At 49.2% G+C, this 25,932-nt stretch overlaps 1 protein-coding gene and 1 long non-coding RNA gene across 2 annotated transcripts in view; one reads left to right on the forward strand and one right to left on the reverse strand.

The window, feature by feature from the left end:
• Positions 1-25,932, reverse strand: part of NR3C1 (nuclear receptor subfamily 3 group C member 1) — a 64,835-nt gene that overhangs the window by 15,515 nt on the left and 23,388 nt on the right. The window contains exons 3-4 of the mRNA XM_041489859.1: positions 9,868-10,031; positions 5,850-5,966 (exon numbers count right to left, since the gene is read on the reverse strand). Of these exons, the coding sequence (XP_041345793.1) occupies positions 5,850-5,966; positions 9,868-10,031 (281 nt within the window). The remainder of the gene's footprint in view (positions 1-5,849; positions 5,967-9,867; positions 10,032-25,932) is intronic.
• On the forward strand, positions 13,374-17,925 carry LOC121365564. The gene is made up of 3 exons (XR_005957034.1): positions 13,374-13,493; positions 16,317-16,420; positions 17,305-17,925. It is a non-coding gene; the product is annotated as an uncharacterized LOC121365564 (long non-coding RNA).

Raw genomic sequence — 25,932 nt, forward strand, 5'->3', positions numbered from 1 at the left:
TATGCAAGAATTTTTATTAGGCTGCTACCAGTCCTGACTTAGATATATAGCTGTACCTCACAAAAGAGAAGAAGGTTGAGATAATGTATTTCTTTGCAATTAATTTTTAAATAATAATAAAGACCACTAATTTAAAGCCAGCTCCTCAGGGCACGTTACAGGAGATATAACCCCCACAGATAAACTCAGCATGGAGAGAAAAGCATCCAAGATTTTCTGCTCAAAACAAACAAAACCCCCCCAAGCCCCAAGCTCCTGCAGTCTGGCATCCACCAGGCTGCAGAGGCTTCCTCCTCCCTGCCTGGGGGCAGATGGCCCCAGCACCTGAGCCAGGTGGGCGAGGGAGCTGCCACCACCCCCGGCAGCCACAGGCACTGCCCTCCTCACCTGGCAACCAGAACCAGCAGGGCAAGGCATCACAACTAAAGATTCCCCAAAAAAATGAAATAAATTTCAAGTGAAGACTGCAGAAAAAAAACTAATTAATTGCCAAGTTTAACTGTAAAATGCAGCATGAAAAGCCAAAAAAATTATGAGACCGTTTTTTTACAGGCATAAAACCTAACAATAAATCTTTTCTTCCAGCACATCACAAAGAGAGAGGGTGCCAAGGAACACCAATTAACGGTGGGAGCGGAAATGAGAACTCAAGGAAATAAAGGCTGGAGTACAAAATATCATCTTTGTGCTGTGTAAATCTCTGGTACCTGCAGCTTGACAGTTTGATGTTTTTCCAGTCCCCTACGCCCCCAAAAATATGCAACAGAAAAAATAAAGTTCCAGAAAAGGGTGATAAGCATGGACCTGAGGTCTTTTCCAACCTTAATGATTTTATGGTCAAAAAGGCTAACAGAAAATTATCAAGTGACTAGAAAGAGCCACTTTTAACTCACAACAAGAACGGGTCAATTAAAACACTGCACGACAGAATGAATGAACGAATTCATTAAATTAAAAATAAATTTGTTTTCCACCCAATACCTAACAGTGAGATCCACTGCAGGTACCAGAAACTGAGAGAAACCCCAAACAGGGCAGGCTCCTGGAAAAAGCCCAGCAGGAAGTCAGGTGAGTGCAAGGGGCCCAAGGGCTGAAGGGCTGGACACTGGAGCTCTCCTGACCACTCACTGGTTTGCTACAGCCATTGTTTATGCGCTGAGGATGCAGCTGGGGACTTTTCAAAAAGAAATTACTGTCTAAAAAACATGCAAATTTAATTCTCTTTTGAACAACAGTCATTCCTAAACTGTGAGCCTAAAACAGACAAGATAAAGTGGATTTTAAGTCTCTTCTGCACTTTTTGCTGCCTCCCAGTTTGCTTTTCTGCATGACCACTTCTCCATCTGTTCAGATCTGTCCCAAAAATCCTTGTTTTCATGGCGTTTTTCACCCTTTCACACTACTCTGGGTTCTTCCATTTTGTGCTCCTGAGTTTCTAGATTCCTTTTCCCTCTCAGCCATAAAAGCTTCCCTCTCTCCACCTTCTCCAACAACTTATATAACAAAATCCACCCTCCAAAACCTCACTATTCTCTAGGATTCTCTGTGCCAGAACTCAGACAAACCACACTGGAAGGGCTCCAACCTACAAGAGGAGAAGTGACAAGAGCCCAACGTCATCACCCTGAGGCTTCTCAGGAGGGAAAAGCTCACAATGAGAGCACTAAACCTGAGTGTCAGAGAACTGTTCCTTACTATGAGAGCACTTATTCACACAGATAAATACATCAATGGCACAGATGTATTTTGAGAACAACTATGAAGAGAATAAATACAAATCAGCCTTAACCAAAATGCGTTCTTTCCCACCTCAAAACCAAACCTGTGGGGTCTGGCATGATTTAAGCTGCCTTAGGCTCTGCTGTTAGGTGACCTTGCTCCCAGCCACTGGCAGGGCAGTGACCTGCTCTGACCCCTGAAGGATGAGGTCCAGCCCACTGGGAGTGTCCAAACCCCAAACCCAGCTCCTGGGAGACACTCACTGACCATTCACAGCTTTTAGGGATTTATTTCAGAAGCCACTACTGTAGGTTTTGGCTGTAGCCTCCCCTCCTGCACGTGGATCATGACAACAGCTCAACAAAGGGAGCAGCAGCATCCCACCCAGCCTGAGGAGGGGATGAGCCTGGAAGGGCCCAGGAGAAGCCCAGGAGAAGTGGAGCTGTGTCCCCCCAGGGAGGCTGGGAGCACAAGAGGAAGGATGTGCTAACACAGACACCAGTCTGTGCTTCACTGATCTCTTTAACTTATCACTTACACCTCACCAAGGATGTTAGCACTGACTGAAATGAAATTCTGTTCATCCTTGGAGCTGACAAAATACATCTTTGACATTTTTATTTTATCTGACAACTTTGATTATACACGGACCACCAGGATAACTGCACTAGTAAGTGCTGCATTAATCTCTGCTGCTCAGGGAAAAATAGCAAACATAAAGTGAAGCTGACACTAATAAAAGTGTTTTATGCCATTTTACAACTGCTGCTAAATCTCTGGTTGATGTAGCCTTCAGATTCTCAGGAGTCATTCAGGACTCAGCAGAGAACAACGATGTGGTGCTATGTTAAATTTAACCAACACTTTCTAGAGAAATTTTGTCAGGTATTTAAGAAGTATCCGCAGCATGAACAAAAGTACTTCAATTTTCCTCAGCTGGAAGACATAACCCCCGCTCCCATCCCTGTCCATGGTCTCAGAGTCAGGTCACTCAGACAGCACACCCTCCCACAGGTGTCACACCTCCCTCCAGGTGCTCTCCAAGAGCTCTGCTGTCCCACATTCCACGGAAAAGCCACGAGACGTACGTGCTGAGAGGAATGAAGAACAACCCCAGCTTGTGTGCGTGCCTCAGCCTCACTTGTGCTGAGCACAGCGAGCCAGCCAGCGAGCACACACAGGAGAAGGCTCAGCACAGGCCCTGCTGTGTCTCGTGGCAATGCCCACAGAACGCAGCACGGACTGAAGCTGCCCCCAGCAGCTGCCCTGCCAGTTTCCCCACCAGCAGCCCTACCAGTTGCCCCAGCAGTTTCCCTGGCAGTGTTTCTCTGGCAATCACCCCAGCAGTAGCCCCAGCAGTTTCCCTGGCAGTTCCCTGGCAGTTTCCCTGGCAGTTCCCTGGCAGTTTCCCTGGCAGTTCCCTGGCAGTTTCCCTGGCAGTTCCCTGGCAGTTTCCCTGGCAGTTCCCTGGCAGTTTCCCTGGCAGTTCCCTGGCAGTTTCCCTGGCAGTTCCCTGGCAGTTTCCCTGGCAGTTCCCTGGCAGTTTCCCTGGCAGTTCCCTGGCAGTTTCCCTGGCAGTTCCCTGGCAGTTTCCCTGGCAGTTCCCTGGCAGTTTCCCTGGCAGTTCCCTGGCAGTTTCCCTGGCAGTTCCCTGGCAGTTTCCCTGGCAGTTCCCTGGCAGTTTCCCTGGCAGTTCCCCGGCAGTTCCCCCAGCAGTTGCCCAGCAGTCACCCCAGCAGTCCCCTGGCAGTTCCCCGACAGTCACCCCAGCAGTTGCCCAGCAGCTCCCTGGCAGTTTCCCTGGCAGTTCCCTGGCACTTCCCTGGCAGTTCCCCAGCAGTTGCCCCAGCAGCAGCCCCAGCAGTTCCCTGGCAGTTCCCTGGCAGTTCCCCAGCAATTCCCCCAGCAGTTTTTGCTGCCTCCCAGTTTGCTTTTCTGCATGACCACTTCTCCATCTGTTCAGATCTGTCCCAAAAATCCTTGTTTTCATGGCGTTTTTCACCCTTTCACACTACTCTGGGTTCTTCCATTTTGTGCTCCTGAGTTTCTAGATTCCTTTTCCCTCTCAGCCATAAAAGCTTCCCTCTCTCCACCTTCTCCAACAACTTATATAACAAAATCCACCCTCCAAAACCTCACTATTCTCTAGGATTCTCTGTGCCAGAACTCAGACAAACCACACTGGAAGGGCTCCAACCTACAAGAGGAGAAGTGACAAGAGCCCAACGTCATCACCCTGAGGCTTCTCAGGAGGGAAAAGCTCACAATGAGAGCACTAAACCTGAGTGTCAGAGAACTGTTCCTTACTATGAGAGCACTTATTCACACAGATAAATACATCAATGGCACAGATGTATTTTGAGAACAACTATGAAGAGAATAAATACAAATCAGCCTTAACCAAAATGCGTTCTTTCCCACCTCAAAACCAAACCTGTGGGGTCTGGCATGATTTAAGCTGCCTTAGGCTCTGCTGTTAGGTGACCTTGCTCCCAGCCACTGGCAGGGCAGTGACCTGCTCTGACCCCTGAAGGATGAGGTCCAGCCCACTGGGAGTGTCCAAACCCCAAACCCAGCTCCTGGGAGACACTCACTGACCATTCACAGCTTTTAGGGATTTATTTCAGAAGCCACTACTGTAGGTTTTGGCTGTAGCCTCCCCTCCTGCACGTGGATCATGACAACAGCTCAACAAAGGGAGCAGCAGCATCCCACCCAGCCTGAGGAGGGGATGAGCCTGGAAGGGCCCAGGAGAAGCCCAGGAGAAGTGGAGCTGTGTCCCCCCAGGGAGGCTGGGAGCACAAGAGGAAGGATGTGCTAACACAGACACCAGTCTGTGCTTCACTGATCTCTTTAACTTATCACTTACACCTCACCAAGGATGTTAGCACTGACTGAAATTAAATTCTGCTCATCCTTGGAGCTGACAAATGCATCTTTGACATTTTTATTTTATCTGACAACTTTGATTATACACGGACCACCAGGATAACTGCACTAGTAAGTGCTGCATTAATCTCTGCTGCTCAGGGAAAAATAGCAAACATAAAGTGAAGCTGACACTAATAAAAGTGTTTTATGCCATTTTACAACTGCTGCTAAATCTCTGGTTGATGTAGCCTTCAGATTCTCAGGAGTCATTCAGGACTCAGCAGAGAACAACGATGTGGTGCTATGTTAAATTTAACCAACACTTTCTAGAGAAATTTTGTCAGGTATTTAAGAAGTATCCGCAGCATGAACAAAAGTACTTCAATTTTCCTCAGCTGGAAGACATAACCCCCGCTCCCATCCCTGTCCATGGTCTCAGAGTCAGGTCACTCAGACAGCACACCCTCCCACAGGTGTCACACCTCCCTCCAGGTGCTCTCCAAGAGCTCTGCTGTCCCACATTCCACGGAAAAGCCACGAGACGTACGTGCTGAGAGGAATGAAGAACAACCCCAGCTTGTGTGCGTGCCTCAGCCTCACTTGTGCTGAGCACAGCGAGCCAGCCAGCGAGCACACACAGGAGAAGGCTCAGCACAGGCCCTGCTGTGTCTCGTGGCAATGCCCACGGAACGCAGCACGGACTGAAGCTGCCCCCAGCAGCTGCCCTGCCAGCTTCCCCACCAGCAGCCCTACCAGTTGCCCCAGCAGTTCCCCTGGCAGTTCCCCCAGCAGTTGCCCAGCAGTTTCCCTGGCAGTTCCCCCAGCAGCAGCCCCAGCAGTTCCCCGGCAGTCACCCCAGCAGTTGCCCCAGCAGTTCCCTGGCAGTTTCCCTGGCAGTTGCTCCAGCAGTTTCCCTGGGAGTTGCCCCAGCAGTTTCCCTGGGAGTTGCCCCAGCAATTCCCCCAGCAGCAGCCCCAGCAGTTGCCCAGCAGTTCCCTGGCAGTTCCCCTGGCAGTTTCCCTGGCAGTTTCCCTGGCAGCTGCCCCAGCAGCAGCCCCAGCAGTTTCCCTGGCAGTTTCCCTGGCAGTTGCCCCAGCAGCAGCCCAGCAGTTGCCCAGCAGTTCCCTGGCAGTTTCCCTGGCAGTTCCCCGGCAGTCACCCCAGCAGTTCCCTGGCAGTTTCCCTGGCAGTTTCCCTGGCAGTTCCCTGGCAGTTCCCCAGCAGTTCCCCCAGCAGCAGCCCCGGGCAGGCAGCGTTACCTTCCAGGTTCATGCCCGCCTGCAGACACTTGCGGTAGCGGCACGCGGGGCAGTTCTTCCTGCGGATCTTGTCGATGATGCAGTCGTTCCTGCCGGCACACAGGTAGTTGTGCTGCCCTGCCACAAACACAGACAGACAAACATCAGCTCCCCACGGCACAGCCCTGCCTCAGTGACAGTCGGGACCACAGAAAACCTTCCCTTGCCTTGCAAAAACACCGGTACCCACACGATTTCACATATCCAAACCCATTCCTCATGTTTACATCTCAAAGCCAATACATTTAGGTAAAAACATTGTTTTCTATTTGTTAACACCAGGCAACTTCTATTTTTAAAACTATTTCCCCCTGCATTTACCAAAGCCGCCTTCTACAGCAGGTTTCCCATTTCTCTAAATAGTCTGACATGAGACATAAATAATGTGCACGAACACATTCTGAGAAAACACTTGTAAACGTTTCTACAGAGCGCAGACACAGCTTCATCAGCTGGACAGCCAAGAAACCTTCCTGTAACTTACAGCCTGACCTGGACAAACCAAATTTGCTGACATTTTTATGGATTCACAGATTCAGAGCAAAACTGGCCCTGAAAACACAACAAGTTGAAGCACATAAAATAACTGTACTTCTTAGTTGCTTAGAGCAGGACAACAGAAGTATCTATTCTTAATTATATGAGTTATGTGAATGAATGTCTGAATGTAACTTATTTAGGGAAAGGTATTACCAAAGAATAGATCCTTCTCCCAGACAGGGGTCAAGGAGCATGTTTTTCCAGAGGGCAGAATGCTGCAGCCTGGGCTTTTACTCTGTACTGCAAAGTACTGACAGTACAATATTGTGAGAAACAAACACAGATTTTCCAAATACTGAATTATTAACAACAGAGTCCAAGAGTTTTCTCACAGGAAAACAGCTTGGAGAAGGAATTTCTTACAAGTCAGCTGTGAAAATTATGGGCATGCAGAGTTCATTCCTATGGCTTTGGCCAAACTTCTCCAGTGAAGCGTCTCAAGCTGATATTCCAAGGAATGTTTTTCTGAATGACCCCCCCACCTCCTGCACTCAGGGAAGAGGAGCCTTCCTGACCCTTGTGCCAGCTTTGTGTGTGATTAATTCAGACAGCAGATCCTCCACTCACCGTTCTGGTTGCAATTGGCATCCTAGCACATAGAAACACACAGAACATGAAGTGATGCCCAGTGCTGCAGTGGAGCAGAGACAACAGCTCCACAGCCCTCCACGCTGTCTGGTGAGACCTCAGTTTCACACCTCAATACCTGAGGGGAGGATGCTCCTGAGCTGCTCCATTCTATTCCTAACAAAGAGCTTCCTCTCCATGAATGCTTGGTTCCTTGTAATTACTGCTCACCTATTCTTGCCTTTTCTAGGACCAAGCTACACTATTTCTTTGTGTTATGCTACATCAAAGCCTCTTGTCACAAGACCATTCTGGGGGAGAATGAAGGGAAGTTGGTGCTCCACGTCCTCCTGCTGCCCAGGGCTTTGCCAGCAGCAAAACGAACATGCTCCAGTTCTCTCTGCTGCTCAAACCCAGACACTCCACAAATACTCTGCTAAAAACCAGGAGTGAGCCAAGGCACTTGTTTCCAGGGGGAGCTGGGGCACACAAGGACATTTCTCAGAGGCTGGCCAATCCCATCCCCATTGCCATTGCCATTACCATCCCATCAATCCCATCCCATCCCATTATCCCATCCCATTATCCCACCCCATCCCCGTGCTGCCCACTGCCCCGCTGGCACCGGGGCTCTGACGCACCGTGGCACCAACAGCTCTGTGCCCATTTGAGCACAGCAGCCTAAAAAAGGTTGGGAACTGCAGAGAAAGGACTTGGGAAGATGGAATGGAAACTGCTGACGAAGAAGGCTGATCTGGAGCAGAGCAGGAGGGAGAGGTGCTGGGGAGGCTGCAGGAGGGAGGTGTGAGGAGCTGGGAGGATCCAGGCTGCTACACTGGGTGAAGGGCTGGGAGCTGAGCAGGGCTGGGGCTGGAGAAACTCACTCATGAGGGCTCTGGGCTCTGAAACACCACGAGATCAGAACTAGAAAATGCTATCTCTGGCCAGCCTGGCTCCTGAAGAAAGGCTGTCTGCCTGAAGAACTGCACACAAACCGACAGCTGCTGTCCCACCTTCACCCTTCCTCTTCTCCTCTGGTTCTACTCTTTGCTGAAAAGATGCACTTTATATTGACTTCCTAGACACTGACACTTCCAGTTTCTGTGACTATTTCTGTCACAGTACACAGGCCTGGAGGCAAAGGTGGAAAAAAGGGCTTTGGCTAAAGGCCGGATAATGAGTGTGCAGAGTCAGCTTGATCCGAGCACTAACAGGTGCCTGGCAGCCACTAATAAAAAGGATATTGCAGAAACAAATTCTTTTTACATATGTTCCTAATAAGAAAAATGCCTATAAAAGACAAAACCAAACTATTTGTTCCTTAAAGTGAGGACTAGGACTAACAGATCCTGGAAGCAGTCCTGCAAACATCCATGGCATAGGATGGAAGGGTTTAGGGTGCTTAGGGTGCTGGGGCCCAGCTGACATGGTGGTGATCGATCAAAGGCTCAACTTCATGAACTGGGAGGTGTTTTCCAACCTCAGTGATTCTGGGATTCTGGGAGAAGTGGGACAATTTGTGGCACAGTCAAAACGGAAGCAGAGGTGAGCCTCGAGGAACTGATTGCCACAAGCCCGCTGACATTTTTAACATCAAGACAGTTGATTTATGGTGTGTCAAACCCAAAAGGAATCACTGGGGTGATTCCTTCCTGTATCAATACATTTGTGATTTATTTAAGCTTGAGAACAGGCAAGCCCATGGCTATGGCACCTGTCCAGCTGCCTTATAATTCGTCTCCTGAGGGATCTCTGGTGACCATGTTTTAATCAAAGGTACAGATGATTATTTGCTTTGCACTTGAGCTCATACTGCCTTGTTATACTTCAGCTGCCACAGAGCCAACACCCCTTTGTGCCCAGCAGAAACCAGGACATGAACCTGACTTTGCTGATCCCTCCGAGGGGCTCTGCCCTTCCATGGAGCTCCCATGGCCCCCGGTGAGCCAGGAACTGGGGGAAAGTCCTGCTTCTGAGGACTGAATGGTGGCTTGTCTCTGTCAAAGAGCCTCCCCCTCCTCCAGTGACCCCAGCTTGCACAAAACTCAGCAGAAAGAGCCTGGTTCAGAGAGGGCTGCACGAGGAAGGCACAAGACAGGAAACCCTGAGGGCCAGAACTAAGAACAATGTTCTTCAGACCTGAGGAATCACCATCTTCCCAGAAACACTGGGAATATGCTCCAGTTTTTCTGCATGTGATACTGAAGCTCAGTCAGCTCTTGAGGTACAACCCAGTACCTCACAAAATGGCTACTGATGCACCCAAAAACCACACAGTCCTTATTCATGTTAGTTTTCCATCATCTCTGTTTTCCAGAATGGTTTTCTCTAATCACAGCTAGACAGAAATCCCAGTGATCCAATCCCACACACGTCCCTGGTACCCAGTGTCCCTGCAAGTAACACCCAGGGACATGGATGCAATTCAACCAACATTGTTTACAGGAAAATGACAATAACCTCACACACAACAGATCTATCAAGTTCCATGTAAGTTTTCTACACAAACCAACTAACCATAAATTGAAAAATCACGAACTTGACAAATCTATTGCACGCAGACAAATATCTGTATAAAAATGGGACAAATAAACAAAAACAACAGTGAAAGAAAATGAAAGGGACGAAAGCCAAAACAACAATAAATTCTTTTACCCAGAGTGAATGGGAGCATTTTATCAATGTGAATGGAATCCATGCTTTGCATAATGCACCATTATCAGTGTGATTTACTATGACAAGATCACTGATCTAATGGATGGGCTGTTCAGTAGGATTCTGGCAAAACCATGGATGCTGGGTTTGAAAACGGATGATGTGCGTGGGGATCCTGTATCTACAAGCAGCTAACTCCAGTCCAAGCAGGTCCTACCTTCCACTGCCCTTTTGAAGAACACTTTGCAGCTGCCACACGTCAGGACGCCGTAGTGGCACCCGGAGGCCTCGTCGGAGCACACCAGGCAGAGCTTGGGAGGTGGTCCCGTAGTTGCTGAGGTTGTGGATGGAGAAGAGCTTACATCTGACCTCATTCCAGGGCTGAAACAAAGCAGAAAAATACCTTTAATTGGGATAGAGGGCTCGTAGCTGCCAGGAACAGCTCGTCCCCAGCCTCGGGGGGGCAGTTCTGCACACAGAGCGCACCAGAAACAGTTAAACAGGGACTCCTGTAAAACCCCAGAAAAGCTGTATGGATTCTTCACGGCCTATTTGGCTGCTTCGAGATTCCTTCCCTTACACGTTTCTGAAGCCAAGTTTCTTGCACAATTATCCCAGCCTTTAAAATTGACTCTTTAAACACGCTCTTACTCCATATTGTTTCCATTACTGCCACATTCCCTGCAGTCTGCACAAGGGCTCCCTTCCCAGCACCACCACTGCCTGCTCTACTGGGATGCTGTTATGCAAGAAGCTGTGCAAATTGGGCCATATAGCAACAAATATTCCCAGTAACAAGTGATCGTTTCACCCCTGCAGTTCAGGAGAAGAGTGAGAAATATCCCTCATTTCAGGATCTGGATGTAAACACCCAGCCCAGCTACAAATGAAGGTCTGGTTTGTTAAGGAAAAAAAACCAAATCCCTCTTAGAACAACAAGCAATCCATCCTAATCACCTTGGAGCTGCTCCTGATCCTCAGGGCTGACCCAGCAGTGCTGGCCCAGAGCTCAGGGAGGTCTTATGGTGGTTTATCTTCTCTGGTATGAAGAGAGCTGCATGGCACTCACAGACCAGCCATGATCCTACAGACCAACCAGGCACTGCCCCACAGCCCTGGAAAGGCCCAGCTGTTGAGCTCACCCACCTCCACACCAGGAAGAACCCCCTTCCATGGAGGGTGGCAAGCACTGGAACAGCTGCCCAGGAGGTCACAGAGTGTCTCTCTCTGGCCACATCCCAAACCCACCTGGACACGTTCCTGTGTCCCCTGCTCAGGGTGACCCTGCCTTGGCAGGAGGTTGGACTGGATGATCTCCAGAGGTCCCTCCCAACCCCAGCTATTCTGTGATTTCCAACTAAGTTTGAAACTCCTACAACATGATTTCTATACTGCCTGCTTGACTCGAAACTGATTTTCACAGAAAATCCTGTTCACCAGGGTTCCAGCCACTCTCCAGATGAAGCTAGAAAAATGACACTTTTATTTAAGGTTTTGGTGCCTCTCCTTGGAAACTCTCCAGACCATCCACGTTCCCTGATGTGGGCTTAGCATTTGTATGTGGGATGGCTTGTGCATGGAAAATTCCTTTTCCCCTCCTCAAGGAAGTCTGACCAGATTTGGTCACACATTTAGAAAAACCCACAGCTCCAACACGCTCACGCAAACCTTAAAATTCCATCCCAAATTAAGACATTCCAACACCTGGGAGCTCTGCTTTTGCACAGGTCCATATGTCCCATCCCCAGAGAGCACCCGAGAAATGGCCCATCCAGTGATCCAAAGGACTTTGCCATTGTCTTTGGCCTTTCCTGCAGGGATTGAGGCAATCAAAACACAAGGAGCAGGATCCTCCCACTCAAACACAGAGGGATCAAAGTCAAACCACAATAAATGTGTCAATGAAGTTCTCACTTTGACAAAAATGGAACCAGAAGGCAGAGAGAAGTGAAAATTAGTTGCGTTAGGGGGAAAAATGAGACAGCACAGGCAGGCAAAGACCTAAGGGATGTGCAGACCTCCTAAAACCAGCGTCTGAGCTGGGGAGAAGCTGAGCTGTGCCTCAGAGCAGAGAGGGCTGAGCAGAAGAGAAAACACCAGACAGGAACAGAGCCACAGCTTCAACGTGCTGCAAGAGCAGTGGGAAGAGGAGAGCAGAGCAAGACCAGAACAAGGGTGGTGCAAAGCCCTCAGCAGGAAAGGCTGGCAGCAGGAATGGAGGAGAATGAGTCAAACTTGAGGAAAAAGGGAAGAAAAAGGCCCCTCTTTTCCCAAAGGGAAGAATGCTTCTTTCCAGAACTTGGAAAAGAACTCAAATCTGTCACATCGCTCCTCTGCGTTCAGAAGCATCTGTGGAATGTTGAAGAGATCTCCTCCGTGGCTCTGCCACGAGGCTGCCAGCCCCCACAACGTGTCTGTCAGCTGGAGCAGAGCTCACTGACGGGCTGCATCCCTGCTCACCAGCCATGGCACGGCTTTCCTGGCCTTTCCAATTCATTACTCTTCTTCTGAGGAGCAGCGAGCTCTGATAACCCCCTCTGGTTGCACAACGCGGGCTCAGCAGCCGAGCTGAGCAATCCAAGCCAGCCCCACCGACTCCGTGTCTGTAGGAACACACATCTTTCACTCCAGCTCATGGAATAATTCCCTGCTCCTGCCCTGCCCAGCAGGCCTGCCTTGCTCAAGGGCACGGAGCTCCAGGAGCAGCTCTGGAAGGATGGAGGGGCTGAGCCCGCGGCTGTGGGGCTGCAGGAGCTGACACTGAGTGGGAGGATGCTGAGATTCACCTCCATCCCTGCTCTGCTGGCTCTGGCCAGCTCTGCTGCTCCACGGAGATCTCACCAGGAGCCCAGAGACAACAGGAGAACCTCAGGCTTGAGAGCTGCCCTTGCTTCTCTGCTCTCTCACAGCTTCCCTGTCTGATCATCAGACAAGTAATTCTGACCTCAAAGCTTTGCTTCCTTTCATGTGATGCTCATATTACTTTATCCTTTTGTTTTTTGGGGTTTTTTTTCTTCTCTCCCCAGCTTACTGATGCATTTGGAAAAAGAATTTTTTTTCTCTACTTTAGACTGTCATATGCAAAAAAACCCATATAAAAAACCCAACACTTGCCTCAAAACCAAGCAATATCCCTTCTACAAGCACCACTCGCTGCCTGGCTACTCTAAAATGCCTTATTTTCTCTAAAGGTTTCAGCCAAATAGCTCCTTTTCTAAGACTAAGTATCTCAGATTAAACACTGAAGTACAGGCTAGGAGCTATGACTTTAAATAAGGAATATATAACTAGAGAACTTCGCTTCATTAAAATTATTAAAAAGATGGAAACATCTTTCTATGTATAGTTTTGAAGACAGCTAATTTCAATAAAACTCTTTATACCTCTCAAATTTCTGACAAAAGCATTTTTAAGGAAACATTCATCAGCTGTCAGGGAAACCATGACAGTGCCAAACATATTCCACTGAAACTTTTCAGTCACCTTTAATTTTTAAACAGGGCTCATTTTCTGTACCAGCACCACAGAAAATGTAATATGAGAAAGAAAACAGATGATATGACTTCTGAAACTAAAAATAAATGATTACATTGATTAATACAGCAGTAGCCAGCAATCTAATCCGGGCTGCAGGCATATCTTCCCAGCCTGGCTGTATCAGATAAGGGCAATATTTACTAACCGTGTGGAGAGCTGCCAGCCAGCCCCGCTTGTGGAACACACCAGGAGGGAGTGCAGGGCAGCACGGCTCCTGCAGGAGCCACCGGGCTGACATTCCACGTGAATCTCTCACCTGCACAGCTATACACAGTAAAAGGCAAATGACCACTTCCTAAGGAAGAGGTAAGGCAGGGAAATTGCACTCTGAGATAATATAATGATGGAATACCTTTCAGTATTTACAGAAATTGCTTTCAACTCAACAAAACCCTAATAAACTATGAGTCTCATCTAGACAAAAAGAAAAAATCAAGCAGCATAGACAGCAGAGGAAAAAACCTCCCAATTTTCAGGGTTCCAAATCTGTAAAAACTTTGATTAAATTTCATTTTGGGAGGCAAGGTATGGGGTACTAAACTTAGTACATTCCCATGTATTTTTCAGAAATTATTCATATACAATCTGATTTTATTCATTTGTAGAGATGTGTTTATCATCTCCAGTCAAGGGAACACATGGGGGCAAAATGGGAAACTGTAATGAAGGGGGTGAAATGGGAGATTTTAATGAAGCGGGAAAATGGAAGGGCTTAACGAAGATGCCGCCCCGGTAACGAGCTCTGCAGAAATCGAGTGTTTAACTAAAGCCATTGCAGGGTTAATCATTCACCAGAGACTTCAACCCCGGCTCAAGGGTCACTGCAGCACGGCCGGGTGTGGCCACGGCTCTGGGGAGGGGGGTCCTGCTGGGCAGGACACACGGACACGGACACAGACACACAGACATGGACAGGGACACACGGACAGGACACACGGACACAGACAGGGACACACGGACAGGGACACAGGGACAGGACACACAGACACAGACACACAGACATGGACAGGGACACACGGACAGGACACAGGGACACAGACAGGGACACATGGACAGGACACACAGACACACAGACACGGACACAGACACATGGACAGGGACACACAGAGAGGGACACAGGGACAGGACACACAGACACGGACACATGGACAGGGACACACGGACACACAGATACATGGACACGGACACACAGGGACACACAGACAGGGACCCATGGGCAGGGACACACGGACACACAGATACATGGACACGGACACACAGACAGGGACACAGGAACAGGACACATGGACACAGACACACGGACACATGGACAGGGACACACAGAGACATGGATAGGGACAGGGACAGACGGACAGGGACACACGGACACGGACAGACAGACACAGACACAGACACACAGACATGGACAGGGACACACGGACAGGACACAGGGACACAGACAGGGACACATGGACAGGACACACAGACACACAGACACGGACACAGACACATGGACAGGGACACACAGAGAGGGACACAGGGACAGGACACACAGACACGGACACATGGACAGGGACACACGGACACACAGATACATGGACACGGACACACAGGGACACACAGACAGGGACCCATGGGCAGGGACACACGGACACACAGATACATGGACACGGACACACAGACAGGGACACAGGAACAGGACACATGGACACAGACACACGGACACATGGATAGGGACAGGGACACACGGACACGGACAGACAGACACAGACACACGGACAGGGACACAGGGACATGGACACACAGACACGAACAGGGACACACGGACAGGGACACACAGACACGGACAGGGACACAGACACATGGACACACAGGGACACAGGGACAGGGACACACGGACAGGGACACACAGACACACGGACAGGGACACAGGGACATGGACACACAGACACGGACAGGGACACAGACACATGGACACACAGGGACTCAGGGACAGGGACACACAGACACACGGACAGGGACACACAGACACGCAGACAGGGACACACGGACAGGGACACACAGACACACGGACAGGGACACACGGACAGGGACAGACAGACACAGACACACGGACAGGGACACACAGACACACAGACAGGGACACAGGGACATGGACACACAGACACGGACAGGGACACAGACACATGGACACACAGGGACACAGGGACAGGGACACACGGACAGGGACACACGGACAGGGACACACAGACACGCAGACAGGGACACACGGACAGGGAGCAGCGGCTCTGGCCCTGCCACCAGCCAGGGACACGGAGCAGATGCAGGGCAGGAGGGATTCAGGCTGGAGAAATGCCCCCTCCCCGGGCAGTGGGCACTGCCGAGGAGAGCACTGCCTGCTCCCTCTTCTCTCTGCTGAGAAGAACAGAAATCCCCGAGGCACAGCACGGGCACAGCCCCACGTGCTGAGCCCACCGGCACTGTAATGTAATTAAAAACCACACCGCCCTCCTGCTCCTTTGCATCACTAAATGAAAATCACAAAAGTATTGGGACTTTCAAGAGGAGGTTTAGATTAGACATTGGGAAGAAATTCTCCCTCTGAGGGTGGAACCCTGGCACAGGCACCCAGAGCAGCTGGGGCTGCCCCTGCATCCCTGGCAGTGCCCAAGGCCGGGCTGGACACTGGGGCTGGGAGCACCTGGGACAGGGGAAGGGTCCCTGGGACAGGGGAAGGTGTCCCTGGGACAGGGGAAGGGTCCCTGGGACAGGGGAAGGTGTCCCTGGGACAGGGGAAGGGTCCCTGGGACAGTGGAAGGTGTCCCTAGGACACTGAAAGGGTCTCTGGGACAGGGGAAGGTGTCCCTAGGACAGGGCAAGGTGTCCTTGGGACAGTGGAAGGGTCCCTGGGACAGGGGAAGGGTCCCTGGGACAGTGGAAGGGTCCCTGCCATGGCAGGGGTGGCACTGGATGATCCTCAAGGTCCCTCCCAACCCAAACCATTCCATGATTGTCTGACCCTATGAAAAACAATGGCAAGGGGAACCCTTCCAGGAACCAAAATTACTGACCATTTCCAGCCTACAGCCTGCACCCCTCTCCACCAGTGCCTGAAAGGGCTGCTCAGCCTGGATCACTCTGTCCCAACAGGACGTCCCCAGACACCAAAACGTGGCCCACCACACATCCTGGCTCTGCAGCTCAGCTGAACCAACCACTGGGAATGGATTCCTTAAAGCACGTTACTTACTGGTGTAAGTGGTATCACCAAACTAAGAGCAAAGAAACCATTTTCAATGTCATTGCCATCTGGGCCTCCTCCTTATCTTCCAGCAATGAGAACAATGTAAACACTAGGCTGTGGACACTGCCTGATTACATTTTTTGAATTGTTTATTTATTTCTTCATTAACTAGTGAAACTATTAATTATTTTAATATTCTCTTAGGCAGGGAAGTAGTTTTGAGTTCAAGCAGGAAGAAATTTCAATCCAAGGCTGTTGACACTAGACTTGTCATGACTATTAAAATAGAAGTGTGTTTGCCAATTGGAAATAATTCCAGAAAGGCATTTTGCTGAGAACCTGAACCGTTGGCTTCTTCTGTCTCTTGAAATGTTTTCACTTCATTCTGAAGAGACTGAAAATTGGTAAGAGCCCAGGTTTTCCTCCCAGGCTGCCTGAACTCTGTAGACACAGGGCCAGCCCTGGCTGGCTGGGTGCCACAGAGCAGAGGCACAAACTGCCATGGTGACAGACCCCAAGCCAAGGTGTCCTGGGGTGCTGACTGCTCATAAAGCCACAAACCCTCCCTCCACAAAACTTCCTTACACACCCACCCATTCTTCAGCTCTCTTTCCTATTTTCTGTTTAAAATGGAGGCCTGGATGGTTTTGGTAGGAGTGCAGGTCTTGACAACAAGCATGTCCTCAACGACGCCGTAACAAATGAAAAATCTCCTCTGGAGTATTTAACCAAAGCCTGTGAATAAAAGCCCCCAGCATTTCTGGTTTCCAGCTGCTCTGAGAACCAGGACGATTAACACGGTTTCCTTTATCGCACACCCAGATAAACACTGTATTAAAAACCCCCGATAAGCCAGGAAATCAGATTCTGAACTAACGGTCTCGTTTCGTGCAGCGTGTCTGTGACACGGCCAAGATAATGGCACCGCCAGGGATGTGTCACTGCCAAGGCCAGGCCGAATTCCCTTCACTGCCAGAGCCAGGAACTCCAGCAGAGCAACTCCCGGTGTGCAGCGAGAGGGGCAGGAGCTGTCCCTCCTCCCGACCCTGCCAGTCTAGGGGACCGCCACGGCTCTAACAGAACATTTAAAATACGAGCGACCCCTCAAGCAGCACAGTCTCGGGATCATCCCCCACCTGCAGAACACACCTTTACCATCCCTTCACACAGCTGAAGCTGGCGGCAGGATTTGGGGTTTGAGCAGTCAGACCCTGCTGGCAGATGCCAACAGCGCGGAAGCAGAGCGGGAACGCGCACATTGCCAACAACACGGAGCAAAGGCGCCGTGGCAGCCCCAAACCCCGAGGAGCACCCTGCCCAGGGGACCCCCAGCTCTCTGGAGGCACCCAGGAGGGGCTGGCGGCTCCAGAGGCACCGGCCCCGAGGCCAGCCCTGGCCCTGCTGTGAAATGGCGCCCGCTCCCATCTTGGCATCGCCGGGAGCGCCGCCGGAGCGGCCGCGCTCCCGCTGGAGCCTCTCCAGAACGTCAAGGTTTCAAGGGCAAAGCTTTCTTGGAATGGATAAATGGTAATTGATGTTGCAGCTGCAACCTCAGCCAGAGCTCTTGGGATTTCAAATGTACTACAGACCTAAAGCATTTATGGCCAGAATATGATAATTAAATTATATGTTCTAAACTTTTATATTTATTACAGTGCTCCAGTAAAGCAGCCAAAAAGTCTTACCTTCAAGGGTAGAATTCATTTCTATATGAATCAATTTAGGCATACTTTTCCAAAGCTTTGTGCTGCTTTTTAAATTTCATTGTTCACCCTTCCTTCCCTAAATAAAGAGGCAGCAAAAAAAGAGACACAGACAGAAGCCAGTACCTCTTTACTTAAATACAAACTTTACATAAAAATATTAAATCAAATTATCCTGGGCCATACCAATTGTTTATGCTTTGCTGGATGACAAAACAGCCATTTGATCTACCTGTCTTTACAGCCTGTGGATCATCTCCAACCTGCAGGCACAGGGACACGCTCTGTGCTCACACACTGAGGTGAGCCAGGACCGGGACAGCTGCAAAATAACACACTCTACAACAGAGTGCAAAAGTCTGAGTAGAATTAGATTTTTTTTTTTTTTGAATTTTCAGTGCATCCCAAGAAATGTGTCAGCCTGGAGCACAGGAGGCTCAGGGGGCCCTTGTGGCTCTGCACAGCTCCTGCCAGGAGGGGACAGCCGGGGGGTCGGGCTGTGCTCCAGGGAACAGGGACAGGAGCAGAGGGAACGGCCTCAGGCTGGGCCAGGGCAGGCTCAGGGTGGGCACAGCAGGAATTTCCCCATGGAAAGGGTGCTCAGGCACTGGAACTGCCCAGGGAGGTTTGGATCCCCATCCCTGGAGTGTCCCAGGAAGGGCTGGAGGTGGCACTCGGGGCTCTGGGGACAGGGTGGGGATCAGGCACAGCCTGGACTCAATAACATTAGAAGTCTTTTCCAACTTCTGTGGATTTTGGGGCTCTGTTTTAGATCTCAGCAGCCTCAGAGCTGCTTTACCTTTCTTGGAAGCAGGTTTTTAGTTTTCTGAACCTTGCAAACTAACCAAAAGCCAAAGTTAACTGCCCAAAAATGTATTGTGTTAACACTGACCCTTTAAAACACCAGTTCCATGGGCCAGCACTTGGAATTCAACAGCAGCAGAACTGCACTGAGACATTCTGCAGTGATCACAAGAGATTCATGAGCTCAGAGCAGCCACAGCATTCTGGCTCTTCCTCCACAGTCAGCATAGATCGGATCTGACCCCTTATTCCAGCACACATTAATGTTGTACCAGAGGAACTGAACTTAAAATATTAAACAGGACTTGTTCCATTAATGACCTCAGCATGAGCCGTGTCCAGTGCTCGTGTCAATCACAGGACTGTGTGCAGGCTGCCAAAATGATGCTGCTAGGAAAGGAGAGAGACATCTGGAAAGCTGATTCTAACGTACATGGAAAAATATTAATGATACAGAAAGAAAGGCAGGAAAAGATTAAAGAAAACTGCAGTAGAATCATAGAATCCCAGAATGGTCTGGATTGGAAAGGATCTTAAAGATCCCCTGCCATGGCAGGGACACCTCCCACTGTCCCAGGCTGCTCCAAGCCCTGTCCAGCCTGGCCTTGGGCACTGCCAGGGATCCAGGGGCAGCCAGTGCTGCTCTGGGTACCTCTGCCAGGGTCTCCCCACCCTCAATATCCCACCTAGCCCTGCTCCCTGGCAGTGGGAAGCCATTCCCCCTTGTCCAAAGTCCCTCTCCAGCTCTCTTGGAGCCCCTTTAGGCACTGGAAGGGGTTTCAAGGTCCATTGGAGCCTTCTCTTTTGCAGGCTGAAAAGCCTCAGAGCTGCAGTATAGTCCTTCCACAGTCAAATAACCATCAAGACATAAATAAATTTAGAGCTGTAATTAGGAAGTTCATTTCTTCTATTCTGAAAAAACACAATAAAATCAAGACTCTCCTGCTGCCAGTGGAACATTCAGCAGTGGTCTGGACCTGGAGTTGTATCAATGTGTACACACAGACTGATTCACCAGCTCATGCTTTTAGCTGCACTGCAGAGCCAATTCCTGCTTTACAACAACAAATATAGGGAGAAATATAAAGAAAGAAACTAAAAGTAATGCAACTCAAACACAAATACAGAGCAGAAATAGCACCTTAACTCTGAGCAGGAAGAAGAAGAGAAGGGAAAGATGAAGAGAGGGCAAGAGAAGCAGAAAGGAATGCTTTTCCTTCATTCCTTCTCCAGCCCTTCGAGGAAGCTCAGTTCAGAAGGGAAGTGATCCTGAAGCCAGTGAGGCTGCTGAATTCCTGGGAGCACAAGCCCCCGTTCCCCGTTTCCCTGCTCCTGTCCCTCTGGAGGGAGCCCTGCAGACTCCAGGTCCTCCCCCGGCACGGGCTCTCCCCATGGCAGGCACACACTCGCACGTGCAGCACTTCATTATGGAATATTAACCAACGTGTTGCACTCTGGGCTCTGCTTCAGTGCAAATCTATGGAGAAGAGGGATGGGGACCCGTGCCAACTTTAGGTTTTGGCCTTGGTCCATTTGGTGCAGGGCCAGGATGACTTGGTTGACTGTTGAGTCATCGGTTGGTTCAATTGACATTATTTTACATTTGACTGGTTATTGTTCTTTAAACTTTGAACAGGAGTCCAGAAGCTCAAAAAACACCAGTGGACCAAAAAGAAAGCAGCCAAAACAGAGTTTAAACAAGGCATGTAAGCAGGAAAAACACTCTCCTTAAATGACGCTTGCTTTTAGCAGAAACCACTGAAAAATCAAAATCCACCTTGTGGTTTAAAACGTGTCTGTTATATTCCCAATAACTGCAGGAAGGCAAGCAAACATTTCCCCCCAAAAGAAATTAACTGGCAAATGAGAACTGTATTTTTAACAGAAGTACACTGCTGAAATTTTGGCTGGGCAATGGGCACCCTGGTCATTTGCTTCAGCCAGTGCTCAACCTACAACTGAAAATGAAAATATTTAACCCCCAGAAGTTACTGCTCCAGTACTGAGGACACCCTTCTGCTTGGCAGAAGTGATGCCCATAACCTGTAGTGGTTTGTTTCCACATGGATGTGACATGAAATGAACTCGTCACACAGACAATCTGCATTTACCAACAGCAATTTGTACTGAACGCTTATTCCCGCTGTTTTCAAACTGTTTACTAAACTCAGTGTGTTTCCACGCTAATTTCAGGTATGTATTCAGTACGTTTTGATCCCCTGAGAGGGAAATTCATTGTTACATCCACTTATTTTCACCATCAGCTAAAGAAACAGCCGAGGAGGAGCTTGAGCTGGCTCTAATGAGAAGAGCAGCGGCAAGGGAGACTGGGCTTTGCTACAATAAACCCGCCAGGACGGAATCAGCTTTTGTGACGGCTTCCAAGAGCATGAAAAACAAACAAAACCCAATGAAAACATCATATCCTGGGTACTTTGCCGGAAGACAAAAATACTTGTGATGATTTTGAGATCTTAGTCACAAGGATGACGACGGCAAGCCGCTGCCAGCGCCACGGGCCCGGGCCGAGGTGCTGCGCCAGCTCATGTGGATTGTGCTCCCCATTTAGTCATGAGCACTAACGTCACTTGAAAGGGTAGAGATTCTTTTTTACCGTCTTACAGAGGGAACAGGAATTCTTGCAGGAAGGACAAGGAGCAAATTCAAAATTCCTGGTGCAGCGGCAAGGGAGACTGGGCTTTGCTACAATAAACCCGCCAGGACGGAATCAGCTTTTGTGACGGCTTCCAAGAGCATGAAAAACAAACAAAACCCAATGAAAACATCATATCCTGGGTACTTTGCCGGAAGACAAAAATACTTGTGATGATTTTGAGATCTTAGTCACAAGGATGACGACGGCAAGCCGCTGCCAGCGCCACGGGCCCGGGCCCGGGCCAGCTCATGTGGATTGTGCTCCCCATTTAGTCATGAGCACTAACGTCACTTGAAAGGGTAGAGATTCTTTTTTGCCATCTTACAGAGGGAACAGGAATTCTTGCAGGAAGGACAAGGAGCAAATTCAAAATTCCTGGTGACTTAAAAATCAGAGAGCTGCTGACGGACGAGCACGGTGACGGCTGAGGGCCCTGAGGGACAGGCCGAGGTCTCCCCCCAAACCCTACAAAAAGCTTTTCTTTCCTGTTTCACATTTAGTTCTTGGTGCATTTTACCTTTCAGATCTGTGTGTCTACACGACAGAGCTTAAAACTGAGTGAACCTGTTCAAAAAGCATTTCCCAAACTCTTACAATCACTTTTACCACCCTTCAGAACACAATTTCTCTTCACTTTAACTGGCCCCTGACACAGTGGATGCAAAGAACAAATACGAAACCACTCTTCCCCGCATGAACAGGAAGAAAAGCACGTCCTAAGTTTGTTTATTGACACGAAATCAGCCACAGAAACTTGTGTAATATTCTCAGAAGGCCAAGCAAGGAGTAGCACCCCAGACCTGTATGACGTGTACATTGTATGTAATTTCCAAGGCACTTTTAAGTCAACTTTATTGAATTATCCAGAAGAGTGCTGTAATTACTTTTGTCAACACTGTTAAGCAATTACAGATACAATTTCTGCTATAACATGCACACACAGTAGGTTATTACCTGCTTTTATTTCCACTTGGCAACCGTGTCACACACTCAAGACTATAGAGATGTTTCACCACATCCCTGCTGCTGCCCACACCCGGCCTTTACCTTGGGGCTTTGGGCTCCTTTGTGGTGGGCTTTTTCCCCCCAAGATACTTTTAGCTCTTGCCTTCTCTCCCTCTCCAGGGCTTCTGGTATTTTTTATCCACTTTCCTCTGTCCTCTCCCCTCCCTGCCGGCTGAAGGAAGCTCTATTCCTTCCTTGCTGAACCTTGCGCTGTTTCCTGGCCACATTGTTCGTCTCTGCCTCTTTGTGTATTTTCTCTTCCTGAGCAGCACTGGGAACCCCTCCCAATTAAACTCCATCTGTAAACTTCATTAATGGGCTGTTTACCTCCCTCACACAGCCACCACCGCAGGGACAGACAGACAGACAGACCCCAGATCCTCCCCACCATCCCTCCCCTCCGAGAGCACCCCCTGCATCCTCGGGGCTGAATTTACTGCACGTGTCCAACAGCAGCAATCCCAACATTCCTTCTGAAAAGTATCAAGAACTTTCCTGCTGGGAAACTCTTTTTTCTTTTCCTGAATTAGAACATGTCACAACAGCTTAGATCAAGCATTTTAACTACGGCCATTACTCAAGATTTACTCAATGGAGTATATATTGCATTCACAGCTGCAACAGGTTTTGAAGACACCTGAAGACTGTTCCAGTAAGAGAGCCATAGTATTCCTTATGGAAAAATTACTGGGTGTTTACCACTGAAATGTGGGAAAGGCAGAATTCACTGCATGCTGGGTTTGGGAGCAGAGCTCACTCTACTCAGCACCTGAAGAAAGCAGGTGCTTAATTCAGTTTTAAGACTATGTATTAGTCCCTAAGTCCTTATATCCTTACATAAGCATAATTACACAGGAGGCGAGAGAACACGTATGGCAACCAGCTTCTCATATTATTGATGAAATCAAACCATATAAAAATCCCAAAAAATGCTTTTTGAGCAGCAGCCAGGAAAGGTTTCAAAGCCATGGGCACCTGAAAAGAGCGTATCAGAGACAAAAATCTGACAAAGCTAGACGCAGGATAGGGTAGGAAAAAATGAAAAGTTCATCAGCCAATTCCTTCAACCCATCAGATGATCAGTCAATCCAACAATCCCACCTTTAAAAAATATTAACATAAAGCAAAGGAGAAAAAAAAGATCCATTTCAATCAGACATTACTGAGAAGACCTCACTGGGGTACAACCTCATTTACCTCAGTCTCAGCTTTATAATCAGCTTTTTCAGCAGCAAGTACCAGAGAAACAAACCAAAGCAGCACTGAAACTCGCAGGGTGCAGACCCCATACAGGTGCAATCACACACACCAAACAAGCTTTTAACTCCAAATAACAGGGGATGCTGACATTCACAAAGCCTTATGTTTTCAAAGGAAAAGCACATGGAGGTGCTTTTATCTAAAACACAACATCCTGGTTTCAACAAGCATTTCTGTATTGCTTTAAGTGTACAACAACTTCAACTGCTGCTGCATCTTCGGGAGACACTGATCCAATGGCTCAGCCAACCCCAACGCTGGGATGAGGTTCCGCAGAAAAACAGCTTTTCTACCCTTGGAATGCTTCTCTCAGATTCCTGGGGCTTTGGAGAAATTAACCCCGAAACAAACCACCTTTGGGAAAGAGCAAAGTGGTTAATCTTTCCTTGTTTTTACCCCAAAACAAACCACCTTTAGGAAAGAGCAAAGTGGTTAATCTTTCCTTGTTTTTACCCCAAAACAAACCACCTTTAGGAAGAGCAAAGTGGTTAATCTTTCCTTGTTTTTACCCCAAAACAAACCACCTTTAGGAAAGAGCAAAGTGGTTAATCTTTCCTTGTTTTTACCCCAAAACAAACCACCTTTGGGAAAGAGCAAAGTGGTTAATCTTTCCTTGTTTTTACCCCAAAACAAACCACCTTTAGGAAGAGCAAAGTGGTTAATCTTTCCTTGTTTTTAGCAGTGGTTTGGGGCGAAGCAGCACGTGAGACTCCGGACACGTCAGCACAGCCAGGGCTCCGAGAGCAGAGGCTGGACCAGCCTGGCTCCCCAGCACAGCGCTCCCACCAGGCTCTCAACAGCCCCCAGAAGGTGCAGCTACCCCAGGAGTATTTTCAAGGTGCAATGAATACATGTGTGACCAAAGCCGCGCTGTATTTCCAGGTTAAAACCCCTCCGACCATGTCTAACTGCTCTTATGTCACTTGCACGCACCGTGTGAGAAACATTAAACAAAGGTCACGCTGGCAAACACGCCTGCAACAGGAACAAACCCAGCTCTGACTGCACACTTAACTCTTTGTGAGGGGAGGGCTCTATTGGACCTGCAGATAAAGCCTGTTGGCACAGGGATTCACCTGGCACAGGGGCAGGGCTGCCAGCAGCACCCGCGGGGTGTCACAGGGATCTGCTGTGCTGGCCCTTCCTGGGGAGAGGGAGCTCTGGGTGCTACGGGGCCATCCCACTGATTCCCAGGAGAACAGGAGCTCCTGGCTTTTGTGGAGCCATCCCACTGATTCCCAGGAGATCAGGAGCTCCTGGTTTTTGTGGAGCCATCCCAATGATTCCCAGGAGAACAGGAGCCCCCTGCTCTTATGGAGCCATCCCCCCAGTGATTCCCAGGAGAACAGGAGCCCTCTCCTTTATGGAGCCATCCCACTGCCTCTCCCAGAGAACAAGAGCCCCTGGTTTTTGTGGAGCCATCCCAGTGATTCCCAGGAGAACAGAAGCCCTCTCCTTCATGGAGCCATGCCACTGATTCCCAGGAGATCAGGAGCCCTCTCCTTCATGGAGCCATGCCACTGATTCCCAGGAGATCAGGAGCTCCTGGTTTTTGTGGAGCCATCCCAGTGATTCCCAGGAGATCAGGAGCCCTCTGCTTCATGGAGCCATCCCACTGCCTCTCCCGGAGAACAGGAGCTCCTGGTTTTTGTGGAGCCATCCCATTGACTCCCAGGAGAACAGGAGCCCTCTCCTTTATGGAGCCATCCCACTGATTCCCAGAACAGGAGCCCTCTCCTTCATGGAGCCATCCCACTGCCTCTCCCGGAGAACAGGAGCTCCTGGTTTTTGTGGAGCCATCCCATTGACTCCCAGGAGAACAGGAGCCCTCTCCTTTATGGAGCCATCCCACTGATTCCCAGGAGAACAGCTCCTGGTTTTTGTGGAGTCATCCCACCACACACAGGGCTTTTCCTTTCCACCCTGCCCAGGGAAGCTCCCACTTCCACAAGGTAATAAAGGACCTGGCTGAGAGACAAACCAGGTTAAAAGTTAAGACAACATCTGGATCATGCAGGATGGATACAGTCATAACACTTCAGTGTCTCAACTTCCAATCTGTAAAGTATAATTAAGATTATCAACAAATAAACC

Source organism: Pyrgilauda ruficollis, unplaced genomic scaffold (genome assembly GCF_017590135.1).
Source record: "Pyrgilauda ruficollis isolate IOZ18807 unplaced genomic scaffold, ASM1759013v1 scaffold97, whole genome shotgun sequence".
NCBI classification, from domain to species: domain Eukaryota; kingdom Metazoa; phylum Chordata; class Aves; order Passeriformes; family Passeridae; genus Pyrgilauda; species Pyrgilauda ruficollis.